This window comes from Chanos chanos, chromosome 10 (genome assembly GCF_902362185.1).
Source record: "Chanos chanos chromosome 10, fChaCha1.1, whole genome shotgun sequence".
NCBI classification, from domain to species: Eukaryota; Metazoa; Chordata; class Actinopteri; order Gonorynchiformes; family Chanidae; genus Chanos; species Chanos chanos.
This window is the reverse complement of record NC_044504.1, coordinates 9322948-9346011: the sequence shown is the minus strand read 5'-3', so window position 1 is coordinate 9346011 and position 23064 is coordinate 9322948. Positions and strand designations below refer to the sequence as shown.

The following is a 23064-nucleotide window of genomic DNA, read 5'->3' as shown; positions in this document are numbered from 1 at the left end:
GACTACAGGAGGAGAGGGGAGCGTGACCTGGAAGGTGACAAGAAAATGGTCAGATAAGGCAGTGGAATAGGGAGAAACAACCACATGAGAGACGGTTAGGCCGCGAGCTAGAATAAGATCTAAGGTGTTGCCATTGGAATGAGTGGGCTCGCAGACGTATTGGTTGAAGCCAAAAGTGTCTAAAATAGAAGTAAATGCTTTATTAAGAGAATCAGAGCTATCATTGATGTGGATATTAAAATCCCCCATTATAAGGATTTTATCCACCGTAGTTATAATGCTAGAGATCAATTCAGTGAAATCATCGAGAAATTGACTATAGGGCCCAGGGGGCCGATAGATCACTACTATGAGGAAGGGTGAGGTAGAGCAGGATTGTTTCAGAGAGAGCAGCTCAAAGGAGGTAAAATTTGGTGCATTAAAGATGCTAGGCGAGAATTCAGTGTTATAAATTAAGGCTACACCCCCACCTTTCTTCGCTGCTCGAGCAGCATGTGAAAAGGAATAATTGGGGGGTGAGGCTTCATTTAAAGAAAAATAAACATCTGGCTTCAACCAAGTTTCACACAAACCCATCATGTCAAGGCTAAGATCAGTAATAAGGTCGCTGACCAGCAAGGCCTTGTGGGAGAGTGATCTAATATTAATAAAACCGAACTTCAGGGTTGTTGGGCTTACAACGATCGAATCGGAAGAGGGGGTCAGTTGAATAGGAATTAAGTTATTGTGGGAAATAGGCTGTCTAAATCTAGGCCGACGTGGTCTGCGAGGGCGTGAGAGTACGCTAATAGCAAAAGCCAAATTGCTGCTGACAGAGGGATGACCATAGAGCGAGTTATGTTGAGCAACTAAGGCAGAATGAGGACCAGGCTCACAGAGGGAGCTAGTCTCTGCTGAAGCCCCTCCACTAAATGAATAACTAGTCAAATTAATCTTTGCCTTATGCTGGAGGAGAGGAGTCATTGGTTCATGGAACTCAGCAGCCTCTGAGGGGATTTCATTAGCAGGTTCTGTAATCACCTGCGACCTGGCCCGCTCTAGTGGAAGATGTCATAGCTGACTCAGACATCTATCTATGTTACCTGATAAAACAGCAGTGCCATGCCCATTAGGGTGCAGGCCGTCCGCTTTTAGCAAGCCAGGTCGACCCCAGAACGAGGGCCAGTTATCTACAAAATCAAATCCCTGATCTAAACAAAACTGCGCCAGCCAGCGATTCAGTTGCAATAATCTACTATATCTTTCGTCGTTACCCCTAGCTGGTAGAGGGCCAGAGACAATTAATCGATGCCGACACATCTTTCTGGCGAAGTCACAAGTCCTAGCTATGTTGACTTTTGTGACTTCAGATTGCCTCATTCTAATATCGTTGGTGCCGACATGAATAACGATATTGTCATAGCTAGTGTCTGTGCGGTGTGCCTTATCGATACGGCTATTCCTGTTTGCCAGCACCCTAAGGTTAGCTTCTATGTCGGGAGCTCTGGCCCCGGAGAGACAGGTAACAGTGGCTGGCGTTGCTAATCTAATCCCTCGGGTCACTGAGTCCCCTATAACTAAGGTACGGGGCTTGGGGCGGTCGTGGGAGGTGGAGGACCCGGGCCGGCAAGCAGGAGAAACAAGAGTAGCATAGCGATTCACCACCGGCAGCGGTTGTGAGTCGGGCCGTACGGATGACGGCTGGTGTCGGCGTCGGCGAGATCTCCTGCCACTCATGACCGTAACAAACTCCTTTTCCGCCAGCGAAACTGCACTAAAGGGAGAGACTGAGCCGCTAATCGGCTCAGAGGCTAAACTAATGCTATCTGGGGTGCCCGTCGTATCTATAGTAATAAAACTAGGGCTAGCGCTGCCTTGTTCTAGCTGACGGACACGTCTCTCTAGGAGAGACAACTTCTCTACGAGAGCGAGGCAGAGAGAGCAAGACATAGTGGCAGATAAAGAGAGGTAACGTAAACGTGAACTATCAACACACTATTGCTGTGCAAATAAGGTTAGCAAGAATGCTAGGCTGGTGTTAGCACGCTAGCAGCCAAACAGTAGAAAGAATGTGTTGATAGGTAACGTTAACGAAGCAGACAGAGAGCGAGATTAAAACAAGCACACAATATTACAAGATTAGAAGCGCAGCACAACGTAAATGTTAGAGACAGACCGTAGAGCAGTGACGAATAATCAGCACAACAGCAGCAGCAGGCTTGCACAGGTACGAACCGGAAACCGGAAATGCTGTTTATCATTGTCAGTAGGTGATGTCTTACTGCAGCAGGTGTTTATTTCTTTAATGATGTTAAGCTCTGATAATTTGTTACTCCTGCTGTGCAATTTTCCAAAATGTATAGAATATTCCCGAATTTTAAATTTCAAGAATTCCCATTTCGAAGTGTAGGATGCCACAGATTCATCAGTCATCACATTAGAGATCAAGGCTTTAATGCCATCATAAAATGACTGGTATTTCAGTAAGCTATGTGGTGGACTATAAGCTCTCAGAAACTGATTATGTAATTCAGACGCCTGACCGAAAGCATCAAACTCGCGTATGTCACATCAACATGTTGAAGCGCTATTGTGTGCGTGGTCAGGCGTCGGAAGCCCCCTGTTCAGTGGCGAAAACTCCAGCTCCCTCAGTAGCCACTGTGCTGGTGCTGACCGTTGGCGAGGATGAAGATGGCCTCTTGCTGCGGAGCACGCCGGAGCAGTGTGCCAGGCTGCAGAATTCTCCTGCTTTACAAGAGCTTCCTCGTAGCCTCACTCATTTAGATCCCCTGCAGCAAGCAGATGTGCTACGGTTAGTACATGAATACCCCTCTTTGTTTAATGATGTGCCCACCCAAACCAATGTGTTAAAACATGACTTTGATGTAGATGTAGCTAAGCCAATTAAGCAACATGCTTACCGTCTAAACCCAACCAAGCACACTTTAATGCGGCAGGAGGTGTCATACCTGCTTGATCACGGCCTTGCCCAGCCTAGCACTAGTCCTTGGAGTTCACCATGCATATTGGTACCCAAAAGTGATGGCACAGCCCGTTTTTGCACAGACTACCGTAAGGTGAATGCGGTGACCGTGCCTGAGTCCTTCCCTCTGCCTCGTATGGAGGATTGTATCGACAGAGTCAGTTCGGCGAAGTTCGTAAGTAAACTTGACCTATTAAAAGGATATTGGCAGGTCCCGTTAACTTCCCGTGCTGCTGAAATCTCTGCCTTTGTGACACCTGATCATTTCCTTCAGTACTCAGTCATGGCATTTGGGATGCGGAATGCTCCGGCTACTTTTCAGCGGCTCATGTCTATCGTTTTAGAGGGGGTACCTAACTGTGAAGCTTATCTAGACGACCTCGTAGTGTATTCTTCCGATTGGCAGACGCACATGGAAATACTGTGATTAGTTTTTGGTCGTCTGCACTCTGCGTCTTTGACTCTTAACTTGGCGAAGTGTGAATTTGGTAAAACCACCGTAACTTACCTGGGTAAGATAGTTGGCCAAGGGCAGGTAAGACCCGTGGATGCTAAAGTAGAGTCCATCCACTGTTTCCCTGTGCCCGATACTAGACGGCAACTCTGGCGTTTCCTGGGTATGGTGGGTTAATATTTGCCAAAATTTTTCCACCGTAGTTGCTCCTCTTACTAGTCTATTAAGTCCTTCCCGGGAGTTTGTCTGGACGCCTGAGTGTCAGGAGTCATTTGAGCGTGTGAAGATGCTATTGTGCCATGCACCTGTTCTCAATGCCCCTGATTACAGCAGACCATTAAAGCTAGAGGTGGATGCCAGTGCCACTGGGGCTGGGGCAGTGTTATTACAAGAGGATGACCGTGGCATTGTTCATCCACTTAGTTATTTCTCGAAAAAGTTCAATAAGCATCAGTGTAACTATTCTACGGTTGAAAAGGAATGTCTGGCCCTCCTGTTTGCTCTGCAGCACTTTGAAGTTTATGTCAGGTCTAGCTCACTCCCGGTGGTGGTGTACACCGATCATAACCCAATTGTATTCTTGTCCGGTATGCAGAACCCTCTGGCCTGATGTTGTGCCCCGCCCCCCTCTCCTGTTCGACCAACCAGGGAGGGAGTGCCCCTCGTGGTTTAGCCAACCAGACGTGGAGTGCCAACATTTAAAGACGCTGGATGCACTGTGTGTGTAGATTTCGGTGTAGACAGGGTGGTTTTTGTTTTACTAGTTTCATTTCTTTGGCACCGTCTATCGTCCTCTCCCACCTTTGTGTGTTTTTGTGTGTGTTTGTAAATATTTTGTAAATATCACTCTGTAAATATTCTAAATATATTGTGCACTTTCTTTTACACTAATTCCCAGTGTCCGTGTTTTTCTCCCCCATCACACCGTCCCAAAACCAGCACAGGTGGTGGGTTCCTTTTTGCTATGTCTCCCTACATACCCCTAGACACCACACTCCACCGGAGACGTAACATAGGCTAACTGATAGAAAGTTACAGCGAGGAAGGGGGGCAGGCTTCTGTACCCAGTCCCACCTAGACCACTGACTGTTATTAGCATTTGAAAGGCCAAGCCATCAGCTAACGACTGTGGTCACGCGGATGCCTGAAAACCTCCGTCTAACAGCTGTATTCGGACATTTGCGGGAGTTTTCAAGTCCGCAAAGTTCTGCGGGCATCCGAATACCTCCGGCAAACAGCAGGTTTGGCGGAAGTTTACTTTGTCTGGATATTTCCGAATACACCACTTTTCATGCAGTGACTGTCCAATCCGTTACGTGCATGTGGCATTTTTTTTTTTTACCTCGCTCTAATTCTCGCATGACCATTTTGAAAGTCGTGGCTGGGATCTCGTCGGAGACGTGGCAACAGGAGTTGGTATCAAATTAGTGAAATTAACTAGTGATACGAGATTGGGCTATGTCTGATACCGAGTTCTTCACAACCCTCCAAGCAATATCTAGAGAGCCGGAAAATAGCACCACTACTGGACAAGGTTGGGCGAAAGACAGTCACCCGGGTGGCTGATAACTACGTCCTAAAAGGTAACTAACGTTAGCCAGTTATCACTAGTCAACGTTAGCTAATGTTCGCCAAAATAGGGCTTGAAGTTAACATTCTTGTCCACCATGTACATTTTCTAATACAAATTTTGTGGTATGTGCTCTACACTTGGCTTGACATTATTTCACATATAATCATGAGGAAGAATGATAGATCTATAAACATATAATGATAAACATACATGTAGGTCCTGGTATGCCATGATTGTCAAATATATTTCAAAGTTCTTTAAAGGTCTTGTGGTAAGTTGATAATATTCATATGTGATTTCCAGACAAGATTTAACAGCACTGGGTTTGGTGAGGAGTCTTGATCTGTGTCTTTTGTAATGTGTTTGACATCATAAATTCAAATGGTCAGAGTGTTTAATAGACCAATTAGCTAAATATCAAATGAATATCCAAAGCAGAACTGACTCTAACGCAGTAAATCTTGCCACTGTGAATATTCACCCTTTTTTTCTAGTTGGCTAGTGTTAATGTAAAGCCATGGAAGCAAGTCAGTGAAGTGTGTCTTTTTTTTCTTCTCTCCAAACAGACTATACTGTTCTATACTGGCCCCAGCAGGCTGTACGTGAGGCTTGCTGTTCTGCCTGATGGACAAAAGCAGGCAATACTGAAAGAGTGCCACACCAACCACAATAGTGTGAGGAGCACCAGAGACAGGGTGGTTGCCGGATATTACTGGTCCTGTTTAAGGAAAGAGGCCGCAGATTGGATGCAGATTGAGTGTTTCATAGTATTGAATTGAACATCATGACTTTCACACAGTGCTCTTGCTGTGAGTACCTGTGCAGACCAGATCATTCTGCAGTTTACTTTTTATTCAACTTCAGATTTCACATTTTATCAGGCTTGTCTTTCCAATACGCATGACATTTAATTTCTGTTTTAAACAATGAATCCCTACATCAGGTCAAATGTTATCACTGTCAACTGAATGACCCAATTAAGATGATGGCACCAGTTCTGCATCCAGTCAAGGTAGGGTCTACTGCCTAATGCACAATTGCTATGAGAAGACTTGTGCAAGGTAATATGCTAATAGCACACATCTCCACAGGTTATAAGAGGCATGGGAAGTGGTGGGAATAGACCTTATTGGCCCTCTAAGGGAGACAGCCAAAAAGTATATTTCACTTCCTATACCCCCCCATACATATTTTAAAGCCTTGCAAATTTAATGCACTTTGTAAAAATCATGGCATGTCACACTGCGTGAAAAGTGGTGTATTCGGAAATATCTGGACAAAGTAAACTTCTGCTAATCCTGCTGTTTTCTGGAGGTATTCGGATGCCTGCAGAACTTTGTTATGAAAACTTCCGCAAATGTCTGAATACAGCTGTTAGACGGAGGTTTTCGGGCATCTGCGTGACCACAGTCGTTAGCTGATGGCTTGGCCTTTCAAATGCTAATAACAGTCAGTGGTCTAGGTGGGACTGGGTATAGAAGCCTGCCCCCCTTCCTCGCTGTTACTTTCTATCAGTTAGCCTATATGTAATATTTAGCCGATATTTTGATAACCACACAAACTTGTTAGGTGCTGCATGGTGTATAATACAGCAGTGGTAGGCCCATGTAGCCTTTAATGTCATTGCTCTGTCGTGCAGCTAAATTACAATGTACTCTTCAAATGGAGCATACAAAAACACACTGAAAACATAATTTTAAAAAAAAAGTCTAAATGAGAGGTTCATTAATTACATATTTGATGGTTATGCAACTGTCCTTTACTTGGGGTCAAAGGTATTGGGTGATCAGATGCAAACAGACCAAATGGGGGACAAGTAGTAAGTTTGTGTGGGACAATGTGGGACATGTTACTAATGCTGAGAAATAAGGTAAAACTTATATAATGTCAGTCTAAGAAACACTTGTATACACGTGTATTGATACACATCCAACATGCATTGGCCATTACAGGCCCATCAAAGGCAACTGTACTTAAGCAAAGCAGCAGGCATCATACAGCTCAGGTCTTTCAAGTTAAACCCCTGACCAAATCCAACTATAAGAATAAATAAGGCTCAAAATAAAATATTGCATAAAATAAAACAATTTCAATGCAAATCTTTATATCAAGCCAAAATCTCTATTGGATGAGTAGCATGGTGAGGAGGGATAAAAGAACTTTTTCCTTTCTTTTTGACCATGATGTCGGCTGACAGCGTTTACCTTCATATCTGTAAAGTTTTACAAAGTTTGGTTTTTGTGATGTAGCAAAGAAATTCGTCGGCCCCACATCTGCACAGTTTGATTGACTGCCGCCACAGCCTCTTGATGACTGCCCTCAATGCTCTCCTCTCAGCCATTTGGTGAAAGCAAGGCTTTAAAAAAACTCGGCTATGTTGCATTTTTACTGCTTTTGACATAGTGCTATTAAATAGATTAGAAACTATGCCGCAACTGCATAGGCAGCTCATGTGCCGGGCGGGTAAAACAGTGGATCCATATATTTTTTATTTCTGACAGTTAAAAACTAAACGACCAACGAAAATGTGGGACATTATCTCAGTATGAGGGATGCGGGACAAAGGATACGGGAGGTTTTTTTTTTAAGTTTACCGGGCATAGGAGTTTTTGTTGTTGTTGTTCCTCACTTGTTTGTTTGGAATGTTTATCCTCAGTACGAGGAGACGCCCCATTTTCAAACAACCCACTTAGAATCTAAGGTTGAGTCCTGTCCAATCAGTTTTCTGTGCGTGCATGGCGTAGAGTGACAGTAACCAATAGCATTGTGTGCAAATGCAGCGCGAAATTTGCTTTGGGGAAGGGGTTACCTGTACGTAGGAGAAGCAAGTCACTGAAGGATTACAGAAGTTGTACTCCGTATTCTGTCGATAGTGTGCATTTTGAAGATGGCTTGCAAAAGAACACTTGAGTTTTCGAACGGACAGCGGAGTGGAGAGGCTACTCGTGCACCGGGGATATCCAATTTTTCCAACGCCGAGTCCGAACGAAAACAAACAACTGGTGTCCCCGTTAAACGCATTTTTAAGAAGAGGTCTGAACAGCAGTAAACGTTCATGGAGAATGTTATTCGGCGGTTGGACAGGATGGAGTCCCATCAAAGAGGCGCAAGAGGAGTCTGCCCACATAAAACAACACCACCAATAATAATAATAATAATAACAATAATAATATCAATAATATAAACCATATGAAATCATGTCTGGGGACCCACAATGGACCAATGAGGAAGGGTTTTAGAGGAGGGGCAAGACATTGCTCCATCAATCCAAAGTAAGACTTTTGACCAATTGCAGGATACCTGGTGGCCCAAGGTGTGAAGTGCAAATGTTCCCTTGCAAGCACCCCCAAGGGATTATTCACCATGGCAACTAAGGGCTCTAGGCAGACCCCCAAACACGGTACATATTCAGGAGTATTCCATGCTGCGTAACAGAGCTGCAAACTGCCGGATACAGCCGATTATCTGTGGAGTATCCGGGAATATACAGGAGTATTCCAGTCCGGATACACCTCTTTTCACGCAGTGTCATGTAATGTCAGTTTTAAGCTACTTATCCTTCCTCTTTTCTGAGATTGCATCATACCCTAAAGCAGTCAATGTTATGTCTTTCTTAATTACTGACCACTTAAAAGCAGAATCTTCAAGGCGCTGAACATTAAAATGCAGTGTCCAGTGCATACTATCCCCAAACCAATTACCAAGTGGGTGTGTTATCACATACATCCATTTGTTTCAGTGTGTTTGGACACTGGCATGAAAGCAGTGGACACCAACAGACTAAAATATTAGTGAGGAAGGCAGAGTCTTGGAGTCAGTCTGGACTCAGTGAGTGTAGAGATGAAAGGGAAGATGTGCACCAAACTGAGGGTTATTGTCGACAATGTCTCACAGTCACTGTAGAACACACTGATGAAGGAGAGGAGCATTATCAGTGAGAGACCTTTACTTTGTCAGTGGATGGAGGAAAGATCCAATTGCAGACTGAATCTTGATTAAAGTTTTTATTGCAGTAATCAACATGTTAAAGACAAACAGTCCAAGCTCAAGCCAACCGTCAACACAGGTAAACAGTCCACAGCAAAAATCCAGAGGCAGAAAGTGGCAGAGTTCGCAAAACAAAACAGACATGGTCCCTAAAACAAAAACACAAACCATAAATCCAGAAAGACCAGAAAGATTAAATCCAAACAAGTAGACAAATCATCAGCAGATGCAGGAAACAGGACAAGAACTTAGACCAGAAAAACAGATATATGATCTGACATTGGTGAAAGAAACAACAGGTTTTAAATAGGCAAACAAGTCAAGAGAAAACAGGAAACAGCTGGTGCTAGAAAAGTAATCAGGAAAGGGCTGGCCAATCAGCAGAGAGGCAGGGATTTGAGGTGGGGAAAGACAGAAGCACATGGCCACAAAAACGAAACCCACACGCAGCCACCGGTTTGAACAAAAATGGCTCATCACGCAGCAAATCAGTCCATAGTCCTGGCACTGTACCACACAGCACCACTGTAAATAATTTTTGCCAACTGATATTAGGTTGTATAATTTATCTGTAGACAATGCACTCCTAGAGCAGTTTTCTTATTATTTTTACTCTATAATAGTGTTTGTTTGTTTTTTTTGGCAATTTCATTAAAATTGCATCTCAGTCAATAATGGGTCTTTTATTTGTAGGTGGTGTGTAATATATCATTTTCAGAAACTGAAATTTTCTACCATTACCGTAACTGTTGTTGTATAGTGAGTGAAATCTTCATGTGTTTTAAAAGTGAAATCTAAATGCATTACAAAAGCTTTCTTAAAAATTAGAGATCCACACAGTACAGTCTGTACTTCTTCTTTTCCACCGACATCTCCATCTCCCAGAGGTGATGAATGCGTGTCCCATGGGAGAAACAATTGAAGGAAAGGACCCGGAGGATGAGCTGGATAGGAGATTGACTGACATTAAAGCTCTAAATGGTTGGGACAGTTATAGAGGACATCAGCAGTTGCATGCGTTGTAGTGTACTAAATTCTATGTACTGATCTTTTAGGTTCTCAGCAACATCGAGAGGGCACTGAGCAGTCAGCAGAAAAAAAGGGAAGGGAAAGGAAAGAAAGGAAAGAAAAGCAGGTGAGAGTGTTCCCTGGAGGCTGGTGATGAGGTGCCAATCAGGGAGGACCCCAAGAAACGTAGAGTGGGAGACACTCTCCAGAATAGGCATCAAGAACCGTTTACCTTTACCGGTCTGGCGACTGTGAGGAAGGGCGATGGCAAGCTCCAGACACTGAATGTGTCACGACTGAGGCCATGCTATCGGTTCAAGGGTTAGATTAATCACAGGTATACTTTATATCATTCTTATCTGAACAATGTGTCCCGGATAGAACACATCCAGCACAAGAGCTGATTGTGCGGGATGGCGCCATTTACCTCATGGGGGAGGAGTTTTGGAGCATAGGCTGAAGTCAGAACATGGAAAGCAATGTAAGTTGATATTTGCTTCAGTTTGGAGGGGGGGGGGGGGGGGTTGGCATGTTGTATTTTCATTGGGTGGCTTCATAACTTAGCGAATTTCATAATCCTTTGCATTCTGTACTTGTAGATTGGGAATGCTTGTTTCAAGATTATAGAGGAAGCTGTCCACAGACATGTATATCAGTCATGCTTTCCCATACAACATTAATTTTTGGATTTCATGTACTTGTGGATTCAGACATTTTGAAATACTGACTTAAGATATAAATTAGGGAATTTGTACTTAAGATATAAATTTGTGAATTTGTACATGGTTCCCACTTGGAAAATGGGTGAGATCTGGTTGCCAGTGGGTTTATTGAGTACAATACCTTAATATGTTACATAGATGCAGCAAACTCAATAACACACTATTAGAAATGCAAAGTTGTAGGAATTTATGGATGTCCAAACCTTATGTTTCCAGGAACACATGGGCTCAAAAGATGGCACTGTAATACCAGCATGGAGTAGGCAGCATAGTGAAGCAAACCAGTATATGCTCTGTGTACAGTGTCAGTTATTAGCGTTCTCTCATGTATTTACATATATCAGTGATGACCCATATATTTGTGTCTGTGATCATTATGAAATATGTCCTTTACAGGTGTTATTGGTAGGACAGAAAGAGGTCATTTTCCTAGACTCTCTTCGTCCACATGGTTTTGGTGATGGGGCCTACAGGACCATATTTATGTTCATTCAGAATTTTGGTGCGTTTTGCTTCAGAGTGTTAGCCTTGCTCTGTGGCTTCACTTGTGATTGCTTAAGACTGACATACAGTACATGTAAAGATATCAAATATAGTCGTTGTCAGGTGCAAACCTTATATGTCAAAAGGAGCCACGTTTCAGTTTAAAAAGTATGTTTTCAATGAATATACACACTGCCATCTAGGGCTGAGTATCATTTAAAAAATTTCGATACCGGCACCGATACATTGACTTCGATACCAGTTCCTAAACTATACTTTTTCGATCCAAAGTAAGCCCCAGTAAATTAACGGCCGCTGAAGTATATTTGGAAACCTATTTTAGTATTTTTTTTTTTTTTATCTGTACAAGAGAACAATGTCATCTGCGATCGATTAACTAGTGGACAGTCTCCCCTCGCTCTACCCCTCCCTCACCTCTTCGTTCTGCAATCTCGCACATGCTCTGCAGAAAAGCACAGTGAGAGAGATGTTCTCTGGTATTACGCTGTATTGAATGCCATTTCATGACGGTCGAATTTTAGCCAACCTTTTTCGAATGAAGCTGTGAATGTCTGTGACGTGACGTCATCCTTTTGGCCTGTTGTTGCGGGATATTCCACCTTCTGCTCAATAATATAAGTAAAGAGGTGATAAAATATGAGAAATTGCACACTTTTTTTCTTTCAACACTCTTTAATAGACATTATTTACATCATTTGATCCAGAGTTCTCTGTCTTTGTGGTGTTGACTGTTGGCATTCTTTCCATAGCTGAGGATGCATCTAACCATTCACAAATAATACAGTGATTATCTGCGCAGTACGCTAAACTTAACCTAGGCGTAACTCACGATACTGTAGAGCTTAATTTACTAAGATAGCCATTTTACGAATTCAGAGATAATCTCACACTTTTCAGATGGTTTCCCAAATTTATTGTTGGGTGCATATCCGGCACTCCACTTTTTTCTTTATCATCACCAGTAAGCTTGAAATGCTTCCAAACCAGGGATTTTTTGGACTTTTTTTCTTTTTCTTTGTCCAAGACTGAGAATGACAGGTAAACGTTGTTCCTAGATTATGAGCAAATTTATGATGCCTTGATGGAGAGCAACCGCTTCTGTTACTGAAATTCAAAAAGTGCAAATGTGTTTATTGGGAAAAATTTTTTGTTAAATGATAATAAAAATTAGGCTGCTTCAGCATTTAAATTGCTTGTATTACAGTGGCAGTAACCTTAAAACTGCACCTGAGCACCCATCCTAATAATAAATCGAATGCTTAATTTCAAAATAATTGTTCTTAATGTGTTTGCTCTGTTTTCTTTATTAAGATTATTGGTTAAATAACCTTATGTAAATTTCAGTGGATACATTTGTTTAACCATAACCTTATATATTTATATATTAGCCATGCTCTATTGTTTGTCACCCTCTCTGTCCACCAAACTATATGAATGTGTGTGGGAGCTCCCTGTTTTTTTTTGTCCCTGTCTTTTGTTCCTATCTTTTGCCCCTGTTGCAGGTCCCTGTCTGTTGTCCCGGAGTACCAGAGCACTGGTTATTTATTTAAACTGGTTTCTGCTGGTTTTAGACCTCTATCATCAGAGGCCAGAGAAGACTTTGTTTAGTTGTATAAAATTATTTTGTTTTTGATTTTATTTTGTTTCACTTTCGGTTTACAAAGTTTAATGGATTTTCTTCTTTCTTTCACAGTGAACTGATGCCTCCTCCAATAAACCGCAAAATTCTGCACTGCCACTCCTGTCTCTGTGCCCTTCTCTTGGCCTGCGCTTTACACAGGAACGCGCAAATAAACTCCAACTGAAATCAGAGCATCAGTTACATGCAATATCTAATCCAATCAAAATCGAATACTCCCGGTTATTCTTTCGGATTTCATGAAATTGGATTTCAGTCGGATAACCCAAACTACATGAAATTTTTTAATCGAAGTAAAGATCGTAATCGGATTGAAATCGGATTGTTTACCTTCATGCAATTGCACTGAATGATGAGAGTTAAAATGTTGTCATAAAAGATCCTAGAGTGCGAAGCTTTGCGGTATCCTGTGATCTTGTGATCCAAGTTGTCAACTTGTCATGATGAGTCGAGATGGAGAAAGCTCAAAAGAGACTGTCAGGGGCACAGAACAGGAAAAGAAAGAGGGAAAAGAAGAAGCATGTGAAGGAATGCGAGAAAAAATGTCTATGTGGATTAAAGACTGATGTAAAGAAGGGTACCACATCAGTGAAAATCTTGAGAGAAAAACTTAAAGTTGACACTTTCTAGTTAGCAAAACTAGACCAGCTAACATTAGGTAGGCTAACGTAATTTTGTGAGGCATTGGGAAAAGACTAGATAACCTATTGCCTTAGTAGGCTACATCGAAAATAGTGTTGGTTGCATTTACATTTGGGTCGAACCCGATAGTCAAATCCCAGTGTTTTATTAGGACATGTAGCCTACAGTTTGACGAAAACAAACTGGAAAATGTAGCCTACTGTTTTCTTAATTTTTCTGCTTTCACTTCAAATCATCGACACTTACACCACTAGCAAGCTTTCCTCAGATGTGAAGTTGATGTTCAGCCTGTCTCGTTCAGTTTTGGGCTACCAGTGGTATTTAGCTACGGGGTTTTTGCATTAATGCCAGTCAGTCGCTTATGTTACTGATGTGATGTTATAGACAATCAGCCAGTTTATCAACCAACATTAACTTGTACCACATGGTTAACATTACCATTAACTGTAGCTTCCTAGTTCTCCTGATAAGAATACCATGATAATCATCCTAAACACACTCACACATTAGATGACGGTTCATCATCTCCATTATTAGCCTAAGGCTTCCTTTTGACGGCCAAGCGAGGTGGCTCGAGCATTTGATGTTAGATGTGGATCTAGAGGCTACTGCGGTGCGTAAAGAGTGGGTTGTGCAGCCTAGGTTGGAAGACACACCTGAAAGATAAGCAAAACGAGTTTAGCAAAATTATTGTAATTTTGTTATTCCTTTTATTGTTTGTCCTCCGCATGCAAATACTTTTAAATGAAAATTTGTGCTGTGTGGATGTGGATTTTTAAATCGGTAAATATGTTGAGTCTAAACGGTTCTGACATTCGGCAATTGCATGCGGTAGTGTATGGCAGTGGTTCTTATTCCTGTTCCTGGTGGACCCCTGCTCTGCATATCTTCTGTCTATCCTTGCTCCGAAGACACCTGATTAGTGTGATTAATATGCTCTTGATTAAATCAGGTGTGCTCAGCCAATCAAAAGTGCCACTGATGAGTTCAGTCAGGTAGGTAGAGCAGGGAAAGATGGAAAATGTGCGGAGCAAGGGTCCCCCAGGACCAGGATGGAGACACACTGGTCTATAGCATTCAATGTAGCTTGTGACATGCGTCTGCTTTTCCAAATCGTACAAGACACAACGCTCAGTGACTCAAGTTAAATTAATAAACCTCACATTGATAACTTAGTAGCCTTCTGTATCGTCTGAGTTAAGGTTACTATATCTACATGTCTCAAAAACAAAACAAGGCTACATAAGTTATCAGCATGTGGTTCATTAATTTAAGTGATAACTTATGCAGCAATGGATTTCTCTAGGTAATCCAGTCATGATTTTATTTCTTGATATTAAAGTACCACACTGAATGGCCAAGCTAGTTCAAGTTTATTGTCCCTTGGTGCATTTTCAGTCTTTTGTCAGATTTGTCATCATCATGTCACGCCATCAGTGCTTTCACTTTATATTAAGGTTTTTCCTTTTCCTTTGTCAATTCTCATTTAAATGCAGACTTGAGCAGAACAGGGCAGGTGATGAGAGAGGAGCAGGGCAGCTTGAACAAGAGAGAGGAGCAGGGCAGCTTGGGGAGGAGAGAGAAGCAGAGGAGCTAGGGATAGGAAAGAGGAGCAGAGCAGCTTGGGGAGAAGAGAGGAGTAGAGGAGCTTGGACAGGAGAGGGGAGCAGCGTAGGAGCAGCAAGTGAGAACTTTGAAAAGCCATGAAAAGGTTTCAAAATTTGAAAAGGTGTTGGCAGCCTATGTGTATTGTAATTTTGTAAGATGTAAATGAATTCCAGTTTGATGTAACTATTAAAAAGACTGTTCTATTCATATTATTTTGTATTATTATTCTCTCCTTTAGTGGTAACAACACCATTTGTCAGTATATCTGCCAGGATTGGGGAATCTGGCCGCCCTGCTGGCCATCCTGTGTATTGTCGAGTTGTGCTTTTGTTTGTTTTGGTTTTGCCATGTGCTTCTGTTTGTCCCTGTGTCTCCTGTCCCCGCCCCCCACCTGATCCCTATTATTACCTGGTTTGTCTCCTCCAATAGTCTGTCTCTGCTGTTCATTGTTCTGTGTATTTAAGTCCTGTGTTTGTACCTGTTCTTTGTCAGATTGTGACCTTTTGTTCTCTCTGCCAGTCTGTGTGTTTGCCTCCTGTGATCTGTAACTTTTGACCGTGTTTACCTGGACCTGTTTTTGCTTTACGTTTTGGATTTGGTTGCCCTGAGGATCCCTGGCTCTGACCTTGTTTGTATCCTGTTTTGACCATTCTTTTGCCTTATGATTTGGATTTGTTTGCCCTCTGGATTTGACCTTGGACTGGATACTGTTCTTGAGATTTGGATTCTGATTTTTGGTTCTGAATAAATCTTATTTTACTCAGTGGGTCTGCGATTGGGTCTTGGTCTGTCAAATCCTCACACCATTCCTATATTTGATACAGACACATCAGAGAGAGCACTTACAGATAAAATTTTATTGTCATCAGCTGTAATTTTGCACACTGCCAACAGTATCTAGAATGACTTTGATTAGCGCTATAGTGCTCAGATCGGAGGTTTGTCTCACCTTGTTATATTTTACTTACAGTTTGTCAGATGATATCAGAGTTTGCAGTCTATGCACACACACATGTGCACCCATGGCAACCCTGAAACCATAGTCAAGGTTACTACTATCTCAGTCTCAAAACGAAACAGAAGGCCACGAACTCAGTCTCAAAATGAAACAGAAGGCTACAAACTCAGTCTCAAAGTGAAACAGAAGACTGGATAAGTTATCAACGTGTAATTCATTAATTTAACTTAAATCACTGAGCATTGTGTCTTGTAAGATTTGGAAAAGTAGATGTATCTCACAGGCATATAGAAAGACATAGGACACAATACAGACAACAAACAGTGAGATTTAAATTAATTTATTGGGTTGATAAAAGAACCCAGGATGCCCTTTGTAGTACCAGGTATATGGCCGGGGGGGGGACTACAGGTTTATGACATGAGGGTTGTTAATGTCCATGGTATTGTCTCTTGTGGTGTATTGTAAGCAAACTATTTATGGGAACATGATAGGAGATTTGGATGCACTCATTTGATTTTCTTGAGTATATTGATCACTTTGTTTAACAGTTATTCAGGTATATTGTTTATGTCTCCTAACAAACTGACCCTATCAGAGATGAAAATTTAGAACCTTGAATAATGTGTTGTGTATAACTGTTACAAACGATTTTCAGAAATCCTGAAATCATTGCCACAAATTGGTACTTATGAAATTGTTCTGCATGTTGAGTATGCAGCAGCTGTCTGTACAGGGACTTTGGTTTTAATATCCATATTTGCATGTCATTTGAAGATGTGTTTTTTCCCTTTTTTTGTACTTTTACATTTTATCAGAAGTCTCAAACACTACAATGTTACTGAAGAAACTTTTGAAAATAAATGAACCGCAATAAAACACAGCAATAAACTTTGAAATTGTTCTTTTTTTTCAACAGGATTTTGTGCTTATAATTTTCTACATGATGGCTGTTTTGGAAAGGAGCATTGTTCTTATGCAAACACGAACTGTTTTTAAACGTGCTATTTAAATAAAAGTGACTTGACTTGACTTGAGACCTGAGATTTTGTAAAAAAAAAAAAAAAAAAAATTATTTTTTGTCCTCTCAATCTCATGGCACAAAATATTTCACAAAAATATTGTGAAGCAGGCTGAGCCAATAGTATTCTTAGTAAAACTACACTCCCTGACTGTTAATACAGGCAATGTGGATTGGAACACAACCATAAGATGATCAGAGACACCAGTATCAACAGTTACAAGGTTGGAGACAGAGAAACCAGATGATAATTTAAGATCTAGTGTGTGACCCTCCCAGATTTGTTGGACCTGACACTGATTGAATGAGATCAAAAGACTCCAAAAGGCATAAAACCCATTGTCCATAGGTTTTGATGGGCAACAAATATGAATATTAAAATCTCCTACAATCAACAGTTTATCACTAATGGAGATTGCCAAAGTCAACACCACCACCTCAGCATTGCCTGGCTGGGGAACAAGTGGGCAGCACAGAGCAGATAGTGGGAATGACGGATACTTCAAGCCTGTCAGCAAAATCTATGACGTGAGCCTCAGTGTGTATAACGAGGCCAACGAGCGATGCATGTTGACACAATGATTGTAAAATCCAGCAGGTAGACGGAAGGATGTGAAGTTCGTTTCTAGAAGGTCCACTGAGGAGTACAAGTAACCCATAGTCAAATGTGGTGCTATGGAGAGGCCACAAATGTAGATAATCCACAGCATCTGATGCATGACGAAACGTGTGAGGCTGTCCAAGTCTAAGCAACCAGGATGGCGAGCTAGCTTACACACAGCCAAGTTAGGATGACCATCAATACACTTGCCGACAGACACACAAAGACTGGCAAATTAGCCAGAGAGGACAAGAGACAACATACAAACGTGAGGAAGGAGAGGCTTACACACGTGTACGCTGGGCAGACAGCGGTGTCAGTGACAGAGAGGGCTTGAGTTAGGCCGGTGAAGCTCTAGCGTCGCCTGCGGGAGAGAAAACAAATCCAAACGGACCAGGTTGAATAATCCGACGCTTAGTTGAGATACACAATCCAGTGGTTGCAATCCTTGGGTTTTGGTATAGTCCACGAAAACAGGTAGTCCTATGGTCCAAAACATTAAACAGAAAGGATTGCTGGGGAAAAATGGCATAGACTGTTCCAGCAAGCAGTGGCAGACAAACATGCCAGCGTACACCCTTACAGGAAACGAGATTGATTTCCCAATTCTGCGCTTACAGGGTTTTGATCGATTTATTTCTCAATCCTGCACTTACAGGCCTTAGATCAATCTCCTGCCCATCCCTGCATGGTTCTGAGTATGTCCTGCCAACAATCCTACAGTTTACTGTTGGGCATTTGTGTATGTTGGTAAATCATAATAAAAAGGTGCAGAGATGGATTTTGGTTGTAGTGTTCTTTCATTGAGGCTCAATGATGGTACAGGCGAAGCAGGAGGGGAGAGGAGAGAAGACACCTCTGCACACATGGTTACTGAGTCTAAGGAAAACCACTCCTGGGGCAAAGATATACCCAGACCCCACACGGCTTTTGACCATGTGTGTCTTAGGTAACAGGCACCTTTAACCAATACCTGAGAGAAAAACAAGTGTTTTCTGCTGGTACCTCTGGTTCATATCACATGTAAATAACCAGGTGTAAATGACCATCTATATATGTGCAAAGGCAAAGATTTTGCAAAGTTTTTAAATGTGAAAAAAACCCAAAGTTTTAAAAAACTATACTGCAAATAAATAAATTATTCATCTGAAACTTATACATCAGGCTATATTAGCAAAAGTTGATGCTGAGCATTGTTATCATGAAAGTACAACACCGACACAATACACTTCCACTTTGTTGTACTATGGTAACAACGTTTTAACTTTGTCTACTCTGAGGAAGCACCAGTGATCTGTAAGAGGAAGAGGAAGATCTGGACAATGTCAACGTATAAAGACAGAGCTCCAAAGATGTACTCCTCTGGACTGATGGAATGTCTTCTGTTTCCTTTAAGGGTAAAAGTAAAGATGGAACACTGTAATACTATGCAGAGGAGAGCCCATCCACATACAGCTGACACCAATAGAAACAAAATGAATTTTCTGCAGTCTTACCAAAGTGTAAACTATCGCTCCAATCGCACCATACAACATGTGGAGCCAAGGTACCTGACAGATCACAGACATTTTGTAAAACTGATACTTGGTATTCAACGTCAGTTTATATAATCATTACTTCTTTTACTTCTAAGCAGTGACTGAACAGGTCATTACAAACTCACAGAACCACTAAGAACCATAAATTGGCTCCAGTAAGATCTGAACTTAAGGTATTTTCAACAAAAATCAGAGGAATCAACCTTTTGGAAATACTCAAATGGCAAACTTACTTCGGTAATTATCTCTGAAACAAATCTGCATGATTTTGACTGCATAGAGTCATACTTCTTCATTAACTTTGCTTTCTATGCATACATTTCATTGATCAGGGACACTTACATACTGAAAGGACAGCACAAAGGCTGTGACGAATCCAGGACACACAACAGACCAGTGCAGGATGTGAAATCCACCTACACGAAAAGATAAAAAAATTTCAGTTTGATTTCTTTATTGATTGATTGATTTTGTGTGTGTGTGTGTGTGTGTGTGTGTGTGAGTGAGTGAATGTGTGTTTTTCTTGGTATCAGTGTACATAGAAGTCATTTAAGATAAAGACAATCATAAATGAAACTTTCACATTTCACACTCTTCAAATGATAGAGCGACATGGAAAGGAAGTTCCTGTTTGATCTGGAGAAATTTGGAAACATGAAAATTTAACATGATTTTGGAAGGGCCTAGCATGACACATTTACGAGAAAAAACGTGAATGTTTAACGGAGGACAGGCGATCATTGTAAGCTGAGGTAAAGGAGTTATTTGACACTGACAACAAAGCCACATTCACACACGCCCAGTTGATAAGAGTCTCACAGCTCAGTCAGTGCAGGGCTTTTGTAAGCTGCTTTACCTTGGCCTGAAAGCAGAAAACGGTGACAGTTATACACACTAATGCTGTAATTCCAATGGCTAGGAACACTGCTTTGGTGTCATGATAACTGAAAAAAAAAACAACGAGAAATGAGGGAAAAAAGGCCGTTATTACAACGACAAACTTGTCTGCTGATCCACAACAAACATTTTACACAGTGTCGCTGGACTGATATTGAATCTGACGTTGATATTGTTCCAGTCATGTAGGACAAGGTTAGAGTCTATGAAAGAAGTACATATGATTGATATGATTAATTCATTTATATGCTGAAAAAAACATTTGAAATTTTACCTGTTTTAGAAGTACACATCAAATAAAGCTAAACTTATTAGCTTGCCAAACATAAGCCACATATTTGTAAACTGCTCAGGAGTAGCATCAAATTTACACTCTGCTGACATGGCAGAATGGTACTCACAAAGACAGCCAACAGAACTAGATTCCATGGGTAACGCCTCCTAAAGACAGTGGTTGATTGTTCGTGATGCAAAAAGTAACATCCTGCTATGCACTCAACAGATGAAAAGTGAAATGAGGTGTCTCATATAGAGAGAACGTAAGGAAGCTCACCTAGGTCCCTCACAGCAGACCCGGACCAGGTAAGTGACAAAGAAAACACCGCTGATAAAAGAAACACATCAAAGTGTTCAGACATAACCACATGCTTTCTACATGTCCTAAGCTTTTTCATTATATCACAGGTCACCGATGAACGCCGGTAATATTACAGAGATGTCCAATGACAGAGAAAATTCAGTAAAACAAGTCCTGAGAACACAGGGTGAGAATATGTCACATAAATGAATAAACTTATTTTGTTCTCTTTGCCTGATCAATGCATTTAAAAAAAAAATTCACAATGAAGCCCAATAAATGCCTGGATACTGGATTACGGACAGACGCACAGGATCACTGTAACAAAAGATGCAAATAAAATCATACAGATAAATGACTCAGGTGAGAAATAGCAGTAATAGCAATAGTGACATTTTTAAAAAATAATAATATTATTCGTGATATATAAAAATAAACCAAAATAAACCAAAAAAATCTAATGCTGTAGGCCTATTGTATTTCTACAATTTCATAAATGCATTATAAACGATAGTTTTTATATATAGAGTATAACTATATATAAAATTCAATAAACTGTGTTATCTTTATTTTAAGGGTCAAATAGGCTTTGCGGCTCCAGATGAATTTTATTTGGTGGGAGAGGGGGCAAATATGCCTCTTTTGATAGATCAGGGGTCTGCAACCTTTATTATCATATTTAACATGATATTTTGTTTTACAAAGGGAGGCCGTAACAGGAAGTGTATTGGATTTTCCATTCAGCAACAACATTTACCATGTGTCGTCATAGTTCAGACGGTTTGTACTCAAACACGTTCATTTTTCAAAAATATGAAACATGATTTCAAAGAATGCGCTTATGAGCCTTTGATTATTTGTTTAAACAGTTTTCTAATCACTGATAAAATGTAAGGATGCAAACTGAGTTATTCCAGGCTATGAAACACGACCTTTCTCAATTGCTCATCAGTCACATCACCTGGCAGCCAGACTAACCAAATAGCGTATTATTGCAGCATAACATGCAGGTTACTCTAAAGCAACTAGCGCAGTACAGTTAACCTCATAAATCAGTTTTACTTGCCACGTTAACTTTCCTCTCTGAAAACTGTAGCCCGTTCTATAAAACGGTCAATAAAACGTCGATCTAATGTCGTCCAACTAATGTGTAATGTCAACTCAGTGTTCGACAGAGGGCTATTGTCCGAACTACAGAACAGCTGACGGATTCTGTTCCACTATTCTAAGAATCTCAGTTTGTCTGCTGTTCGTGCTGTTTCATTTTCAAAACTTTTTATCTTGGTCATGTCATGATACACCAACTGAATGTGTTCTCCGTAAGTGGAGTCCTTCGACGATCAAATCATGGGGAAGATCTTTGTTATCAGTCACAATACATTAGGCCTTTCAGTTGTGCTTTAGAACACATCCACTGGCTTCTCCCGTTCAAGAGAAGAGAAAGAGTGCAGTCCTCATTTGAACACTTATTGCCTTAAAATGTATCATGACTGGAAATAATGACCAAGCTTACATGATCAGAGACTGTAAACAGTCAGGTCAAGGAATTAGGTTTGAAAAGGCGCTGTACAGCACCCTCCAGGGATAAGTATGATTACTGTCTTGGGTGTTAGATATCACTAACATCTTGCCTTTTCGTTCTTTAGTAAAGTCATAATGCGATTGCTATTGCAGTCAGTCGTGCTGTAAAAAATGCCTTTTTATGGTTGTCATTTAAACATGTAGCAGAGAACTCTTTTTGTGGACATGTGGTCATTCCTTTTTGTAATGTCTGTCATTTCTGTTCCCCAGCCCTCTTCCTGTTCTTTAGAGTATGGATGTATACGGAATGTGTTGGCTCAGATTTGGTTCCTTAAAATCTGTATTGCAGAACTCTAGGCTGCATTGCAAAAGACATCAGATATTACAGCGTTGGCCTCTCACCCTCACTGTTGATCGCTTTAACGCTTAAAGCTTCCTTCCTGGCCCTTCTCTGGTAAAGACTGTAATCTTCCTCTTTGTGTTCAGTACCTACAGGGGTGAAACAAACTCCCATAATTGTCTTTGTCAGAGATTGCCAATATTCCTCCTGGAGATCTATTGTCATTACGGACAAGAGATGTCCAACTCTTGCTCCAGCATTCATATCCTAAAGGCATTCGTCGGCTCAACCGGATGTTTTAGATCATGGATGGAACAACATTATGCCTGAAGATTGCCCCCAGGGAACAAGACTTTGGTCAAACACAAGCTAAAAGCAGAATAACAAGGGCTAAATGACAGGTTGATTTAAGTTCCACAGATTTAGGCTTGAGAGGCATAACTCACGATGACCAGACTCAGAAAACTCTCAAAACAGAGTGGACTTCACCAACAATAAACCAAACCAAAGGA

At 41.2% G+C, this 23064-nt stretch overlaps 1 protein-coding gene across 1 annotated transcript in view; it reads right to left on the bottom strand.

The window, feature by feature from the left end:
* The window catches only part of LOC115822763 (protein lifeguard 3-like), a 110127-nt gene that overhangs the window by 60513 nt on the left and 26550 nt on the right, over positions 1 to 23064 (bottom strand). Inside the window, exons 9-10 of the mRNA XM_030786681.1 lie at positions 20074 to 20161; positions 19612 to 19633 (exon numbers count right to left, since the gene is read on the bottom strand). Coding sequence (XP_030642541.1) covers positions 19612 to 19633; positions 20074 to 20161 — 110 coding nt within the window. The remainder of the gene's footprint in view (positions 1 to 19611; positions 19634 to 20073; positions 20162 to 23064) is intronic.